Genomic DNA, 17,728 nt, shown 5'->3' on the forward strand with positions numbered 1-17,728 from the left:
GAAAGACTTGAGTAACTTTAAGTAACACCGTAAATCTAAACCATTTTAGGAGACTTATCTTTGGTTTGCAAGGGGCAGGGGTTCCCCTGTTTAAACTAAATATACATTGGCTTAATAAATTTTTACATTTATCGGTACAAATAAGTAATACAGATAAATGGAGCATTATGGGCACTCGCTTGTATGACGAGGAGTATTTACAGCATATAATAAAAATGATGCATTCAATATTCACTGTGCTCAACATTCTTTGATTTAAATTTTAAGCCCCCCAAAAATATTCTCTGGACCATGCAATAACAAACTGATTTATTTTCCGAATTTCCTGTGTTTTGACATGCTGGTGTTAATTGTTCCTTTTTGTTTTTAAGTTGCTGTTCTGCACCAGAGGTTGACTTGAACCTACTGGCTTTTGCTTTGGCCAGAGGAAGCGTTTCTAAAGTGATCACCTCGCTGTGCACCATCATGGAACACCTAGATGTGCAATACAAAGCATCCTCTCTCGTCTCTTCCATGGCATCTGTTCGGATGTGTCTTCTCTATAAATATGGTAATGCTGCAGCCCATAAAGTGAGCTGTGTGGGATTTGTACTAGCAATTTAACACACATCAAGGACCATCCTCTCGTGTAACAATGTCCGGCCGTTGTGTTTGTGTCTACATGTCATCTGATTTTCTCTTCCCTTGTCATCCTTTGGGTTATTTCATCACTAGCACACGTGCATGGTTGCACAGTAAACAAACTGTTTAGTTGGAAAACTAAGCGCACAGAGCAGTCTGCTATTGCTCCGACAATAAACCATAATTTTAATGAAACGTGGTCCCTTTTTGTGACAGAAATATTGTTGATTGTCCCCTCGGCATGATGTTAAAATAAAGGAATGGGGTAGTGAGGCGGTGCAGCTGCCTCGGAGAAACATGTAAGCCGGACTGCTATCTTCTTGGTACAAAAATGACTTTAATGGGACATTAAAGAGACAGCAAGAGTGACCTCTTACGCGTTTCACGCGGCTTACCCGCGCTTTATCAAAGAGTACAATACACTAACAAGTGAGCTCAATTCTTTGTTTATGATGTTAAAACAGAAAGGTAGAAGTGCAGTTTGAAAAGTATGCGCCTTTCATTTTAATCTTAGAGTATTTTTTTTTTAGAAATTTGGTATGTTTCTAAGGTTATGCAGGTATTGAACAAGAGTTTTAAAAAATGACGTTCATCCGGTTTTATATTCTGTGCACAAATATTGATCACCTACAGTATAGGTTGTGTGAGCAGCCAGTAGTGATTTGCTACTTAAGATTTGACATTTTGTCATACAGTATCATCTCAACTCTGTATAGGGCCCCCACACACACCTTTTTTTTGTTTGTTTGTTTTTTGTTTGTTTTTTTGTTATGGTCTTGCAATAAATCTTACTGGTATGCCTTTTTTTTTTTTTTTTTTTTTTAAACATGCATTGCAGCAAAAGTAAGGCCAGTGCTCTCACCATTCATATACAGCAACATTACCATTTACACATTACATGCTTTTCTGTAGTCGTGATAGTCCTCTCCTTTTTTTTTTGTAGGAAGGCCACTGCAGTTTAGTCTGATTGCCTGTGATGTCAAAGGCAAGGAAGATAAGTCTGGACCAGAAAACGTACTAGTGAAGCCGTGGACGGGAGATGGTATGTGCAATGACATTGCTTAACGTATATATGTGAATCAGCCGGCGCTACACGTGATTTTGAATGTTTGCTACGTATCTCGCCCCTTAGGCTTCCTCACGGAGACTGGGAAGACCAGGGCGAGCATTATTCTCTCTTCAGGATCTGAATCCGCCTTCCAAGTTACACAGATGAGGATCAGGGTGAGTTTTCTCCTGTTGTTCTGATCATGAAATACTGTATTCTCATTCTGTATAAACCAAAACATTTCCTTAATTCTCTGTTCTAATGTGTTATGGTAATTGAACCCGTCACTAAAACGAGTGCAGCATTCAGTAATAGTTTTTTGCCTGCTGTCATAGCCGTGAAGGTATCCCTGGCAGGGCACAGGTAATGTACTGTACCTAGATCCAGGAACATTTTTCTAGCTTTCATTTGTTTCCATATTTTCATTGTGTTATCTGTGTCATTTATTTACCATGGAAAATAAGGAGTTGCACTGCACATGGAGATCATATTTGGAAACCATTTCTAAATGTTTTTTTGTTTTGGTTCAACGTCATATAGCGAGGCCCACCAGTATTTCCTCTCTTCCTCCTCCCCTCCTCCTCCCAAAATAAATCCCTTAATACGTTCTTGAATGTGTGTGTTTTTTTGTTGTTGTTTTTTTAAAATTATTATTTAGTTACATTTGCAACCTGGGCTAATTGTTTTCATATGTCGTGTCCCATAGGTCCGCAGAGGAGCCATCGGTGCCAAATGTGGCTTGGTGTTTGCTTACAATTCTCCTGAAAAATTCCATGCGGAGGAGCACTTCAGAAGATTTGAAAAATTTGACACGTGGAAGCTCCCCGAATTCAGAGAGTTTGTGAAAGAGAGGTAAACATGTTGCTTTTCTTTTCCACGTCTTGTTTCCAGCCGTCTTCAGCGGACACCAGTCCCTGTTCTTGATTCCCATGGTAACAACCTGAAGCTTTTGGGATAGACTGGAAATGTTTTGTTGGTTAGCAACTGTGTTTGTAATGGAGGTTTGTTGCAAAGACTTTTGCACCACATCAGTTGCCTGTGATGAGAATAAAACCATAACAGCTCTATAGGTTTTCCATGTGATCAGAGATCACTTTGGAATGGGATTGGCCAATTCATTGTGTGTTGGCATCACTTAAATAGCTGTGGTATTTACTTTTCTCCACATCTTTTGCAACCTGTTATCCCGAGATAAAGCCTTGACTGCCTGTCTTCACGCACTTTATTCATTCGTATGTTGGCAGTAATTGTACTTCTCAGTAGTTGTACCAATGCAGAGTCTCTCGTGAACCGTTTCAAATGTTGGTTTTTCATGACCTTGTTCAGAGGGCTACTTCTCGTTGTTACTTGGTGTGCTTTGTTTGGGATTTATAATGTCTAAAGTTGTGTTTCTACATCCAGATTTAGCAAGACTTACTGTCCCCAGTGTCACGGCCAATAAATGCAAAAAGCCTCTGCGCTGGGGACGGTGCCTTCCGTGATTTGGGGGGGGGGGGGGGGCGCACACGCCATGTTTCCGAGTTGAATCCCCCTGTAGCGTTCATCCGTTTGGGCCGCGATGGTTACTAGCGGCCGCGACAACACAAACCATAAGTCTTACTACATCTGTAGATAGTGAGACTAGGGGCACCGGGGCACTATGTATGTGTCCCATTGTCCCCTGCTGAGAAAAGGGAACCGGATAAGATTGCAGAGAAGCTAATTGCAATTACAAATGCTCTCTCCAAATACTATCAAAATTGGTCCAGCAGCCAGATATATATTTTTAAGTAAATGTGGGGAAAGTTGCAAACGTATTTCTCTTTTTTGCAGACGTAAAAAGCAGTGCGCTGAATTGGGAGAAGATGATCCTATAGGCTGGTTTGAGCTTGAAGAGGAGTGGGATGAAGTGGACATCCAAATGCAGCCATGTCAAATTGCCAAGGTGAGTGTGGATGCTGCAGCAGCAACTGTGCAAAATGTAAACGTAGTAAAACAATATATAGATCTGAACTGTACTTATGCTCTTAATTGGTAAGCTCTGGACGCTGGCACCTTGTTTAGTGAGCTTCTACATTCAATCTGATGGGAAGACCCCACTTTTTTTTAATTGACCGTAGTTCCCATTTTGTTTACACCAGACTCCCTCAAAATCTTTTCCGTTTGGGCCTCCTAAAATGATCCTAAAATGTGGTGTTTGTTCAGTCCTAAATGGCTACCAGAAGGTCACATATTCAGGGAAATAGATACCCAAGTAAGTTGTCTTCATGATCATTAAGGCTGGGCTTATAGGTAGTTTTTTTAGAGAGAGCCTACAAACCTGGTGTTGTCAGTCCTCGAGGACTGAACGTGAGCACCTCCATTAGTTAGTTTATTAATGCAGTGAAATTACTTTTTTCCACTCTGACTCCCTCCCTAGGTCTTTGTAATTCTATGACCCACTTTTTAGTCGGTGCGGGAGCCACCCCCGTGGATAGGTAAACTGCCTTAAAATCAATTGCTAAAACCGAAGACTCCTTGATGATGATCTTCCTCTTTGCATTGCATTAGAAGTCTTTCACTTACCTTGAATTGCCAACGTAGGATATAATATGATTGTACGCACAATTGCACATGTAGCGTTTTCATTGCGTGGGCCACACCATTTACCCTCCTAAAATAACAAACACCTTCTCCCTAGTATTGGATGGTAAAGTTTCTGTGCACCCGGGAAGAGGCAGCCGAACGTTTGGGGGTCCAAGGCCTCAGTGCTTTTGGATACCGGAGACCTCTGGAAGAGGAGACAAATACAAACATGACTTGTCTGAAGTGCAAAGAGACGGAAGGAGATGATGTTTGTGGAATGACTCTGCTTCTCAAAACCTTGCTGTTTATCCAGCAGCTTGCACACGACATGGTAAGTTGTACCCAATTGCTATTTCCACATACCAATCCCTGGTATTTACATGGTGCCTTCCAATTACAAAGTATTTAAATGTGCAGTCCCTTGGCAAATTAAAACACTGTAACATGTTTCCATCTAACTCTGGGTTTCCTGGGCATCCCTAAAGTGTTCCCTGCAATTTTCAGGCCATTAAAATGTTACCAAATACAGAAGAAGTTGCAATACGTCTGATCTCAGACGCGCTATTAGAGAGGGTTGGGGTTCCTTACATACATCTGATCTCAGACGCGCTATTAGAGAGGGTTGGGGTTCCTTACAATGCATCTGATCTCAGACGCACTATTAGAGAGGGTTGGGGTTCCTTACAATGCATCTGATTTCAGGCGCACTATTAGAAAGGGTTGGAATTCCTTAGATTTATATAATTATATGGTTCCTTAATCTAAAAAAGGTTAAAAACCTGTGATCTAACTTGTCCAAATGTCTGCCTCTATATTGTGTTTAAAAAAAAAAAATTAACTAACCTGTAGGAGATGGGTAATTGTGGCACAGCAGAATAGGGATGTGTTCTAGCTTTGTGTGTTGTTGGCACCCTCCAGCCTATTAAATGCAGTTACATTGTTTTACCATGATACGTTTGGTGTATTGGAGATGTATATACTGTATAACATCTGAATAGGTAGTCTACTATACTGAAGGACTACAATAAGGACTATATCATGCTGGGTTTACAGTCCTAGAATACAGACGGATCATTTCTGCTGCTGCTGCTACCCCCACTTTTTCAAATATGGTACCCTGTTTTTTTAGAGGCATACAGAGTTAATGAAGTCAAAGGGCAAACGTTAAGATTAATCCAGGTAGAAGCTATAACTGTAATATCTGGTACAAAAAAGGACTCGTATAATTAAGCTGAGGGTTGCAACAAACAACATTATTATAGTTCACACTATATCATGCTCATTTTCACAACTGAAAATTACTAACACACGGTCTCTCTGATTACAGGCAGTTTTAATCTTCACTAAATACATTGTCTCCTGGTGTTGAAGGTGCAAGCACCTTACCGCTCACTGGTGTAGCAATGCATAGTAGCCCACTCGTACCGAATAAGTTACATTTATTTAACAATTACATTGTAGGCCATAGAAATGACTTTGGAGAGAAGGTTTTTATTTGCCGTTTGGTTTGTAGTTTTCTGATTTGGTAAAGATTCAATAAATGTGGTATTGCTAAAATGTGTGTGTCTTCTGTCAGTAATGTATTTTGCATTGCATTTATTTATCTTGCACAACATCCTGTATATATTGTATCTTTGTGCAGGAGAAAGATAGCCGATCAAAACATAGGTCACTCCTGGACTTTTCTGGCCTGGATTTGCAGCTTCTTTGGAATTTCTACAACAAGTTGCATGACCAGTAAGTCAGTCAATTTCTATAATATTTCCGACAACTATTGCATTAGAAGAAGTTGTTACATTGTGTTTTTGCTGTGGCTTGGTGAAGTGGGATGTAGGGAAGAGCAGTATTTCAAGGTCCGAGTTCCCTCTTATGGTCTAGCAATGCATGCCAAGTTCCTGCTGCTGACGGCAGCGCGTGCAATAACGTACCAGTCCCGCACCTCCTTTCTAACAGGCCCCGGTATCTCCTTGCCTGTTGTTCCACTTCACGCTGTGGCGCGTCAGCCAGCAGGGGATACAACAAGATTGTGTTTCTGTGCGGTGACGCGTCACATGGTGCGGTGTGGGCCAATCAAGAGGGGAGATCGCAGGAGTCTTGCTTTTCTCCTGAGCTGCAAGGTGTTCAATGGAAAATAGCTATTAGTCGGCGTAAAACATGTTTCTCTCAAGCTTTTCTGTCAGAGCAAAATCAAAAAATTATGACGGTGTGGAAGAACCACCACCCCCCGCCCCACCCCCACCCCCGCGCCATCGATCGCGCCTTACAGATAGCAGAGCACGGTTTTCCGTTGTGCGCACACAGCCTCCAGCGGGACCTTCACCTAAAGCGGCCGTTTTTTGTATTTTATTTTTCCCTTTAATATGTGCATTAATACAATCCACACAAGTAATTGGCTAAATTGCTGATCAATCCGTTCTCCTGTGATCCTGAGATTTGGCTCAGGGGTTCACTAAATGGCTGTCAGGGCAGCAGAAGAAAAGATGCCAAGTTCTGTGGGGAAGATCATGTGACCAGGAAGCCACTAGATACAATTGGTGCACTGCTAGAGAGAGGGCAGGGCTCAAAAAGGGGTGTGCCAGAGCCTGGTTCAGGAGAGGAAGGAGATGTGACTTTGTAAATGGTTGCTATGGAAACAAAAAAGGCGTGTTACATTATTATATATTAAAAATGTCATTCAGAGTTGTTGTTTTAAAAAAAAAAAGGTACAATATTTTCTCATAGTACAGAACTGATTTATTTACAAAAACACACGTAGGATATTGCTTGGTCTGCAGCTTTAAATTCTTCTCATGCTCAGACAAAGAACAGACGCTCCCCACGCTGCAAATGAATATATTGTTGAGTACTTTGTGTTTTACACCCAACGGCTGATCTGCTATATACAGGCATACCCCGCATTAACATACGCAATGGGGCCGGAGCATGTATGTAAAGCAAAAATGTACTTAAAGTGAAGCACTACCTTTTTCCCACTTATCGATGCATGTACTGTACTGCAATCGTCATATACGTGCATAACTGATGTAAATAACACATTTGTAACAGGCTCTATAGTCTCCCCGCTTGCGCACAGCTTCGGTACAGGTAGGGAGCCGGTATTGCTGTTCAGGACGTGCTGACCGGCGCATGCGTGAGCTGCCGTTTGCCTATTGGGCGATATGTACTTACTCGTGAGTGTACTTAAAGTGAGTGTCCTTAAACCGGGGTATGCCTGTACTACACAATACATCTCCTTTCCATTTCTTCTGTTCTTCGTTTAAGCACATGAGAAGAATTTAATGAAGTGACTATAAAAGAATTTGCACCTCGATATACTGCGCTTCTCCGCAATCCGTATCCGTGCACCCTTGTCTTTTGGATATAGAATTGGACATATATAGCAGTGGTAAGCAACATGCTGTACCTCAAAGCCGTCCAAAGGACCCCACCTTACCCACATATAACGATATGGTGCACAGGCAGGGGTGTTGCTGCCATGGCCTGGAGCGTCTCCCTGTCCCCTCCTGTCACCTTAATAACGGTGCAGTGATGAATACGGTCCCATTCCTCTCCTTACACTGGGAACTAGTGATTAGCACGGTCATTAGGCAACTGAGGGAGCAGGAAGAAGCCACGATTCACACCAGCAACATCTCCACTCCCTCTGCACTGAGGATAACGGCTGTTGAGGAGCCCCTTGTTGCCCACATGTGATTAGGCCTCGGTCCCGCTGCGCTCGTTGGCGCGGGCGGCCATGTCGCGAGTTCCCCACCAGCAGGGGAATCCTCGCGAGCCGGTCCCGGTCCCCCCTGGCGGCACAGCTGACTACACGCTGTGGCACGTCAGCCGCTAGGAGACACAAGACAATGGTGTTTCCTAGCGTTGACGCGTCACGTGGTGTGGCTGTGAGCCAATGGGGAGGGGAGGCTTCGGGAGGAGGAGAGGCTTCGGGGAGCGGGGAGGAGTGTGGAGTGAAAGCAGGTGAGTGCCTGTCTGTGTGTGTGTCTGAGTGCGTGCGTGCCTGTCTGTGTGTGTATGTGTGTGCCTGAGTGCGTGAGTGCCTGCTTCTGGCTGTGTGTCTGTGTGTGTGTGTGTGTGTGTGTGTATGAGTGCGTGCGTGCCTGCCTCTGTGTGTGTGTGTGTGTGTGTGTGTGTGTGTGTGTGTGTGTGTGTGTGTATGTATGAGTGCCTGCGTGTGTGTGTTTAAACTTACCCTCAGAAGCTCCAGCCCGAGTCCGTGGAGGGAGGGGGGGGGGAGAGTAGCGGGTCCCTCCGCTCAAGCCACGCCCCCCCTCCCTGTCAATCCTCCCACTCCCGCTCCCTACAGACCGCATATCGCGGTCTGTGTATGTCAGCGCACCGCCTGTCTGCAGTGCGGGTGCGCTGACTCTGGGAGCGGGGCCTTAGCCTTATAGAGGTTTCTTGGGAGCTTTTATTTACTAGGTGCATCATAGACGGTTTCTTTATTTGGATTACACTACCTTGTATATCTGCTGGCACACACAACTTCACACGGTCACAATCATTCACATTTCTTAATTTGGATTACACTCCCTTGTATATCTGCTGGCACACACAACTTCACACGGTCACAATCATTCACATTTCTTTATTTGGATTACACTCCCTTGTATATCTGCTGGCACACACAACTTCACACGGTCACAATCATTCACATTTCTTTGGTGCCTTTTTATTATTTTTGTTACAAGGTATGTTTGTTTTTATTACGTTTGAGATGCCGTCACATGTAACCCTTTGAACATCACACTGCTTTTTTGGGACTAATCTCTGCTATTGTTTTCGATTTCTATGGTGCGGATGATCCTGCATTATATTTTGATTCTGCTGCAAGCATGAGCCGACGGGTCGTGGTTTTATTTGGTTTTGTGTCTCCAATATATACGGCCAATGTATGACTTGTCTATTTTTTGCTGATCTGCAATCTTGCTTAGCTCAGCATTTCCATTTGTCTATATGAATTGCTGTACCTGTTTTTATTTGTCACTTCCAGACCTAGAGAGGAATGTATCTATGCCCAGACTATTTTGCTGCAGCTGCTCCAGAGCTGTTCCAGTGTACTGAGTGCAGGGACTGCAGCGCAAGGCAAACCTTCGAACCAAGTCCAGTCTGCCCAGGAGCTGTACAAACATCTGTGTGACGGTAGGTAGGCCATTGCTGTTGTTAGGTTACTCAATCATGTGTTTTGTGCTTAAAGCACTGTATCAACTTCCCTGCCTTAGAAGTATGCTATACATTTTGGAACTTTAATTTGTCCCTCACTTAAACCAGGGCTCATCGGTGGCATATTGGCTTTAGCCAGTTTTCACAGAGCCAGTATTAGAAACTTAACTGGAAGGTGTGTGTGTGCGTGAGTTTATTTTAGTTTGTACTGTATCACGGTGTGGGAGGCTGAACACAAAGCTTGAAATGGAGCAGCTTAAAATTAAAAAAAAAAAAAAGAACATAAAACTGGGAACAAACAAAAATAATAGTCCCTCAGTAGGGTCTGTTCCATCACTGGCATCCTAAACAGACAGCAGTGCGAAAGTCCCTGTCAGCACGGGAAACAGCCAGCAAGTTGCAGACAGGGCAGCACGTCTCTCCACACGGGAGGCTCACAGGCAGCAAGCAGGGCTTCTACCAGAGAGAGTGCGCAAATCTCTCCCCAGACAACACCAGGCATGCAGCCCCCTGAACACTCCATTCTATAGGGGTCTGGGTTCCATTCAGGAGCATTCAGTTCAACTGTGATTCAATCAGCCCTGGCAACTAAATCTGGTACGCTGAATTCCGGGAATCACATGGTTAGCCTAATTCCCAGTCGGGACTATATGCAGGTGCCAGGATCTGAGGTAGTTATAGGTGACTGGTAACCGTTTCCTGTCACACACATCCAGTTGACACATGATGAATTAATATGTATGGTCTTAATGTGCTGTGCAGTTTTTTATGTTCATGCAAGAAAGGGTGTCAAGACCTGTAAAGAAAAAGCTGAAAAGGGAGAACGTGGGGCCTCTGTAAAGGTCTTACTCCTCCTCCTTCTGTAGCATCGTGGCGTCACATGGCGGCCCGCTGTCATTACAACTTGACATCACATGGCACCACGTTGTCATGGAAAAGCGGTGTAATTTGAGGCCACGACGCTCCAGGAAGAGGGCGGCAAACGGGGAAAAATAGAAAAACAGCCGTCCCCGGTGGGAACGCTAGTCCGTAATCCCGGGAAAGTGGTCGGCTTCGATCATGAGGAGCTCTCTTTCTTTATACTTGGATATGTTTAGCCTCTGATGGTCAAACCATGAACCATGCAGAGCAATAATGTGGGGGAAGCTGAATACAAGATCTTGTTAAGAGGTGGTGTTAGGCAGGGAAAAAATATGGCGATCCTTGTCTAAAATAGCCACTCGGTTTTCAGCTTTTTCTTTACAGGTCTTGACACCATTTCTTGCATGAACATAAAAAACTGCACAGCACATTAAGACCATACATATTAATTCATCATGTGTCGACTGGATGTGTGTGACAGGAAACGGTTACCAGTCACCTATAACTACCTCAGATCCTGGCACCTGTATATAGTCCCGACTGGGAATTAGGCTAACCATGGGATTCCCGGAATTCAGCGTACCAGATTTAGTTGCCAGAGCTGATAGAATCACAGTTGAACTGAATGCTCCTGAATGGAACCCAGACACCTATAGAATGGAGTGTTCAGGAGGCTGCATGCCTGGTGTTGTCTGGGGAGAGATTTGCGCACTCTCTCTGGTAGAAGCCCTGCTTGTTGGCTGTGGCGGCAACATTTTTTAAATCTGCTACTGCCGCCTCTCCCCCCCCCATGGCAGCCTTGTGAGCCTCCCCATCTCCTCCTCCCCTCCCACTCCTCATGTGAACTTTCTTCTTCTTTTGGAGATGTGACTATAATGAAATAATTCTCTTGACGAGCTGAGGTTTCATGGTAGCCCAAGTGCTTGTTATATCTACTCGAGTTGTTTAGATCAGGGGTGCTCAACTCCAGTCCGCAAGTCTCCCCCCCCACCCCCCAACGTTGGGGGGGGGGGGGGGGAGGGGGCTTGAGGACTTGAGTTGAGCACACGGACACTGTGTGTTTCTAGGAACGCTGCAGTGTTTCCTTACTTTTTGTTCCTTGTTCATGCAGCCATGGACAACATGGACAGCACTTCTATACCTTCAAAAGCACTCAAGCAACAAATTACCAACACCTTATTGAATGGAGCAGCCATCTTTTTTCCTGATCGCCTGACCAGAAGAGAGCGTCTCTTCTCACTGATAGTAGGTATATGGGAAAGCAAAGACGCTATAACATCAAATGGGTCACTCCATTAAGTGGTGTATGACGCGAGACCCATAGAAAACTTTTAGACCGTGAGTGAATACACCGCAGTAAATAATAATCTGTTTCTGCAAGGGGTCTAGTAGCATTGAGTAGTGGTTGTTGAAGTTCGACCCACTAACTTTTCTATTTCTCTGCAAAGCTGTTCATAAAAATATTTTGCGTTTCAAAAACCATGTGAAAGTACAGTATGCAATTTTGCCCAAGTCTCTATTTTGCTGCTGCAAAGTTTTATTTAAAGTTTGTGTTTATAATTTTTAATCAAATTTTTGCTTTTGCTTAATCCCATTTTTGCGCAATCAAATAATAAAAAAAAAATAGGTGACTTATTTCAACTTCGGATGAGCTTATGAAAAGTTGCCTTGTGAAGAAACCCCGTTTTTGTCAGCGCATTCACACTTTAGTAAAAGTTCCATCTCTAATTGAGAGCATTCATTCTACATGTGGACATATCTGTTTTTTGCTAGTTGAATTAAGGATCAGTAAATCCAGTTTTGGCATCGCATTGGCAGCAGTGTTTTGTTACATTGGTAAATAAAATGTTCTAATCCTATCCAATATGTTTAATAGAAGAACATCACTGAGGACCAGCCGCAGTCTGCACACACCACCTTCCGATCCCTGTGCGCTTATTTCAGGTAGGTGTAGCTGATTCCACTCTGCAAGACAATGCCTTGCAAGACAATGTCCTTTCACTGTGAGATCATCCTGGAGTAGGTGTTGCTGTAATGATTTATATGTTTACTTGCAGTTTCCATTAAATATTCAGATTAGCACTCACAAATTGTATTTGGTTGAAATCTGGTTTGGTAACGCTTTCTCTGGCAGTTTTGAAAGGGTTTCCTCCCCACTTCCCCCATCCCGTGCCGTCAATGTACTTAAAAAATAAAAATAATTTAAAAAATTGCGGTTTTCTAAAATCCAGGATTATTAAAAACATTTTTAAACATTCTTTACAGTGATCAAGACCCAAGTGGACTTTTATTGTTACCGGATATGGGGGCTCCCGCAGACTTCGATATCAGCCAAGTTCTTTCTGTCATGGACACACTCCTTTCGATGGCAGTGAGAGAGGTAACGGCAATAAATGTATTGCAACCTCATACGGTCTTGTTGGAAATACCGAAGTGTAGTATGTACTAGGTGTACAGTAACACAGAAGTAACACTAGTATTCGATAAGCGGAGACCTGTGCAAGGTAACAGTGGTTCTCCATTACATACCCCGCAAGATGCATTGAAGAAGATTTGCCAAGAGCCAATGCGGCATATCGCACCCTGTCCTGGCGTTAACTGCATTTAATGACCATGATAGTCAACGTCGGGTCGGGCTGCGATACCCTTCAATGGCATTTAGTTAATCCCAGTGAGTGTATTTGTCATCTTTAATATTTACTTGCAATCTTTCTTTGCAGTGCTGCTAAAGTTAAGTATCTGTATTTGTATCTGTTCCCTAAAAGCTGCTAATTGTGCCCCCCTGTGGTTTTGTGTTGCAGTGTAAAATGATAGTTCTAGATGCTTCCGAGGGAGAGTGCGGTGCGATCCTCCATTCATTATTTTGGGCCGTGCAGGGAAGTTTGCTGTCATGGTGCTACTGTCAGTTGAAAGGCAGTGATCCCGTATCCCTGCCTAAGGCCCGAGAACTGCTTGTGAAGTGTGAGTATGTTCTAATCCGTGCAAGAGCTTAACATTGACACTTGGATTTTTAACACCACGAATCCTTAAGGCTCCAATAGCCGCTCGCTCATTGACGTCAGAACTTTCCTACAAAAATGTCATTGGATCAGTCCACCAAGCCTCATATCGCATACATTTACTGTAGGTGCGTAACACTGGTAATGATGTCTTTCTTTCCTTTTTCTCCAACTCCTTTTTTAGATGTTGAACTTTTTCTGTTAAACACTAGAACTGTTTTGGAATCTCTGCTGTGCCAGTGCAATGGAAAGGAAATCATTGAAAAATTAAGCAACTCTGTGTTTGCCATGGCAACGCGTCAAATGGTGAGACGGGCAGGAGGGTAGAGACAGGCTGTAGCTTTATTTTTGTTTTTTGCACCCATCTAAAATATTGTTTCTCTTTGGGCAGATGACGTTTATGTTGGAGTTGTGCGCTCTTGACATCCCGCACTGTTCACTGCTCCAGAGTTTCAGCAACCTAACTGAACTTATGAAAATCCTCTGTGGAGAGCTTGGAGAGAGTGCCAACAAGGTACTTCATTCTTGGCTTTCGTGACCATGGGGTTTATTAAAGTGATTTTGGGGGCCGGACAGATCTGCAACAGATTTGTGTACAACCCGTTGCTATCACCTTCCATGTGCATCACAACATCATGGCGGGTTTCATCAGATGAAACCTTACATTACATTACATCAGATTTGTAAGCCAATGCCCTGTTTACAAACTAGATTGAACTGCACAATTACAAATCTAGTTACGGATTGCTGTATCAGCAACACACAGCAGATCATGTACTAACTTCATTTAGGGTATTAGTCAATATACTCCAGTGCAGCAGATCGTAGTGCAATTAGCTGCTTCGGAATATATTTCATAGCATCCTTCGTTATTATCAATGATAGGACATTTGAGGTTGCGCCTCCTGTATTTGTAATAAAAATATGTTCTCTACTGGGTAGGTAGAGATGGAAAGTTGGAACCAGGCTCAGCAGCCTGTGGTGCTCCAGGTATGGAACATGGAATCGCCACATAACTATGAGAACAATTGCCGCGACAAGACCATTTTCCGTTGTCCTGGGGCAACCAATTTTGAGGTGGAGTTTGACGACAAGTGTGAAACAGAAAAGAGGTAATGTTACACAGACTGAAGAAGAGCCCTTCGGTGGCCACAGGCTGCCCAATACAAAATCAGTCTTGTTCAAAACACTACCTTGACGTCTGCAATGCATGAACTCTTTGTTTTCTCTAGGTATGACTATTTGGAATTTACGGATGCTAGAGGTGGTAAAGTTCGCTATGATCATAAAGTTGGCAGTGATCAATGGCCAAAGGTAAGTGGAAAGCTGATAGTGTTGAGACCCTTTTACAACCGCCTAGAACTAAACCTTTAAAACCTTACATTTTTGTAGGGTCCATTGAAGGAAATCTGAAAGATACTTTGTGAGCTATAATACAGACCAATATTGTCCCAGCACAACCAAGCAATTAAAACATAATTTGGTTTTAATACATCAATTAAAAACAGGCCTAAACAGCAAAATGAATTAAAATAAAAAGTCCCATCAACTTTGTGGGCTATGACGCCTTTTGGACCAACATAACAATTGTACAAAGTAAGATTGTCATCAAATGTGCTTTGGTAAGATTGATATGTTGGTTCATTTAAAGGTATAACAGCCCACAAAGTATCTTACTCTTTCTGGGACCAATATGGCTATTAGCACCCTTCAATGACCGGATTCTGAAGGGACTAACTGTCTTCATCTTGACATCCTACAGAAAGTAACTTTCAAGGCGGGCCCGCAGCTGCAGTTTGTGTTTCACTCTGACAGCAGCAATAACGAATGGGGCTACAAGTTCACCGTCACCGCTTATGGCCTACCGGACATTGCCCTCTCCTGGGGCTCCGATCTACAGCTCCTTGTAGCTAGGTTGATGGGCCGCCTGGCTTCCCGTTGTATGGCCTTAAAATCCACATGTGGCAAGTTATTATTTTTTATTTCCGTTTTTGTTTACCACTATTTTGCTTGTTTAGCAAACACACACACAACAACAACACAATCATTGTGTTGTCTGAAAGTCACAGTTTTAAGACCCACGTTTATCTGAAGATTTACAGACTATTGTATTAAAATGTCTCTTATAAGTACTGGAAGACTGCATGCAGCCCAGCCTTCTCATTGTATTTGGTTACACACATTGAATCACATCACATTAGGGGTAAGTGATGCAAGCGGCTCTTGTTTGGGAGGTGTGTGTGTGTGTGTGTGTGTGTGTGTGTGTGTGTGTGTGTGTGTGTGTGTGTGTGTGTGTGTGTGTGTGTGTGTGTGTGTGTGTGTGTGTGTGTGTGTAATATGAAAGTGGGAAAAAAATAGTGTATTCCTATTTTAAAGTGTAAGTTTAGTTGCTCAGTAAATGTGAAGCCTTTAGAGATGAATAATTAATGAACATTTTTCTGAGCGAACCCGATCAAGCCTTGCAGCAGTTTTGCTTGTGTTCTTGCCATTAGAATGGAGGGCTGAGCGGCTATAGCATTTGACAGTGCTGCTTATGTCACCGGGTGAATCTTGCCAACAATTTTCTGTGCCTGAGGTGCATTGAGTGAAATACTAATCCCTGAGCTTTGCGGTAAAGACTGTTCTGAAAATATAGCAAATGTGCTATAGAATTGCCTCATCAGTTAACTAGTAGCGGATTACCAATATTCTGACCTTGCATGATCTATTTAATTGCAGCTACAAAAAGATGAGCATTCTGCTATTTTGTATTTGGATGAGTGTTTCTTTTGTATGCAAAAACGAATAAAGCATACAGGAAAAACTAATACCTATTGGGGTTTGACTAGACAGGTTTTATTAATTATTTACAAATGTTCTAATAACGCTTCCAGTCTGGGGTTCGTGGCACGCTGGGATTCGCAGATTAGCAGGAGTTCCATGAGGCACATTTTGAAATGCTGGATATTTAACTCAAGACCCATTAATTTTATTTTTAATTCTTTTCAATTGAATGATTCCAAAAATGTTTTCAAATTTTATAATGTAATAAACCATACTATAGAAAGCTATTAATAAAAGCCCCATACCACATAAATATTATCTTTACATATATAGGATGAACTGGCTTCAGTTCCTGAAAGAAACTCTATATTTATAAAGGGTTTAAAGGTTTAAATACTTTAAAGGTTTCACCGTTCTTAAAAGGTTTAAAACTATTGTAATGCATTGTGGGGAGGCATGTTAAATCCTGGATCGGAAGCCAAAATCTAATTGCAAACGTCTTTTCTAGAGCTGGGACCGATAGCCTATCTGTCCCCGACCAAGGTGACATCTGTTGTTGCATCTCCATTATGGAAACCCGTCTTCAGACATCAAATGTGCGCAGATATTGATTCAAACACAACATTATCTTTGTGTCCGCACCAAGGAAGTAAAGAGGTATTTCACTTTACTTTTATTGGAACTTGAAAATAGGCTATAAAGCTATATGGAGTAAAGCTGCAATTTTATAACCATCTAAAATATATCTTCAAACAAGCCCACCTTTTATAACTTCTGGTCCTCATTCGATGTCCTGATGCTAACTGACAACCTATAGGTACTTAAGTACAATTCTCTTCGGTTTGGCAGTATTTTTCTATTCGTTAGATGTACAGTTTGACTTGTAAATCGTCGTCGTAGAGGTAAAAGCCATTAACTACATTCTTTGAGTACTGAGGAAAAGGCGATTTAAATGTTCCTTTTGACCGGAAAAATTCTGTATTGAAAAGGAAAGGTAATTTGATATGACAAGTTCTGAAAAGTAGGTGTCTAATGAGTTTTTCAATAGCAATATCAAGAAATTCCAAGTCAAGGAGGGCATTCCATGAGTTTTTGCCAAAAATGTACTTAATGAGTTTGACCTCTACAATGACTATAGGTACAGTATGTGTTTTTTCCTTCATATCCACCCAGCAGAAAACACCAGTGACTAAATAGGCTTTATCTCCTGAGGTAGGACTAGAATCTTGAGCAAGGCGTTGTACTGTATGAAGGAGTATCCTCCTCCTTCCCAGCTCGCATATTTTTTTTTTTGCGGTTCTACTTGGAGATAGCTCATCACCCTGTATAATAAATATATATTTGTTTCTTATAGGCTGGTTAACCGGGAGTTAGGAGAAACGTTTTTTTTTTCTTTCCATTTGGTGTCCAGCTCTTTGGGATGTGGACGTTAGTTATGCAGAGTGGCAGAATGCCTCTCTTACCTGCAGGAGGCTGGTAAAAAGGTTTATCCAGATGGCAATGAAGGCCATCTCATCTAACTCTAAGGATTTAGCATGGTTTGACTCGGTAATGTAATTTTTTAGTCTGCAAGTCTCCAAGGTTCTAATATCAAAAACTATGCATTGGGGATTCCGTCTGCCCCTAGACCAGTGGTTTCCAACCTTTTTTTGGTTAATGAACCCTAAGTGAAATTCTGAGGAACCCCAACCATCTCTAATAGCAACTCTGTAATCAGATGCATTGTACA

General features: G+C 42.5%; 1 protein-coding gene across 2 annotated transcripts in view; it reads left to right on the forward strand.

Moving 5' to 3' along the window:
* The window catches only part of ZZEF1 (zinc finger ZZ-type and EF-hand domain containing 1), a 114,971-nt gene that overhangs the window by 45,134 nt on the left and 52,109 nt on the right, over positions 1-17,728 (forward strand). For both annotated transcript variants that reach the window (XM_075589988.1, XM_075589989.1), the window contains exons 8-25: positions 372-550; positions 1,565-1,663; positions 1,754-1,845; positions 2,376-2,521; positions 3,482-3,593; positions 4,329-4,544; positions 5,856-5,950; positions 9,207-9,355; positions 11,349-11,482; positions 12,114-12,181; positions 12,503-12,617; positions 13,039-13,198; positions 13,421-13,542; positions 13,628-13,750; positions 14,179-14,348; positions 14,469-14,550; positions 14,999-15,200; positions 16,508-16,656. In XM_075589988.1, the coding sequence (XP_075446103.1) occupies positions 372-550; positions 1,565-1,663; positions 1,754-1,845; positions 2,376-2,521; positions 3,482-3,593; positions 4,329-4,544; positions 5,856-5,950; positions 9,207-9,355; positions 11,349-11,482; positions 12,114-12,181; positions 12,503-12,617; positions 13,039-13,198; positions 13,421-13,542; positions 13,628-13,750; positions 14,179-14,348; positions 14,469-14,550; positions 14,999-15,200; positions 16,508-16,656 (2,413 nt within the window). The remainder of the gene's footprint in view (positions 1-371; positions 551-1,564; positions 1,664-1,753; positions 1,846-2,375; positions 2,522-3,481; positions 3,594-4,328; positions 4,545-5,855; positions 5,951-9,206; positions 9,356-11,348; positions 11,483-12,113; positions 12,182-12,502; positions 12,618-13,038; positions 13,199-13,420; positions 13,543-13,627; positions 13,751-14,178; positions 14,349-14,468; positions 14,551-14,998; positions 15,201-16,507; positions 16,657-17,728) is intronic.

Source organism: Ascaphus truei, chromosome 3 (genome assembly GCF_040206685.1).
Source record: "Ascaphus truei isolate aAscTru1 chromosome 3, aAscTru1.hap1, whole genome shotgun sequence".
NCBI lineage: Eukaryota > Metazoa > Chordata > Amphibia > Anura > Ascaphidae > Ascaphus > Ascaphus truei.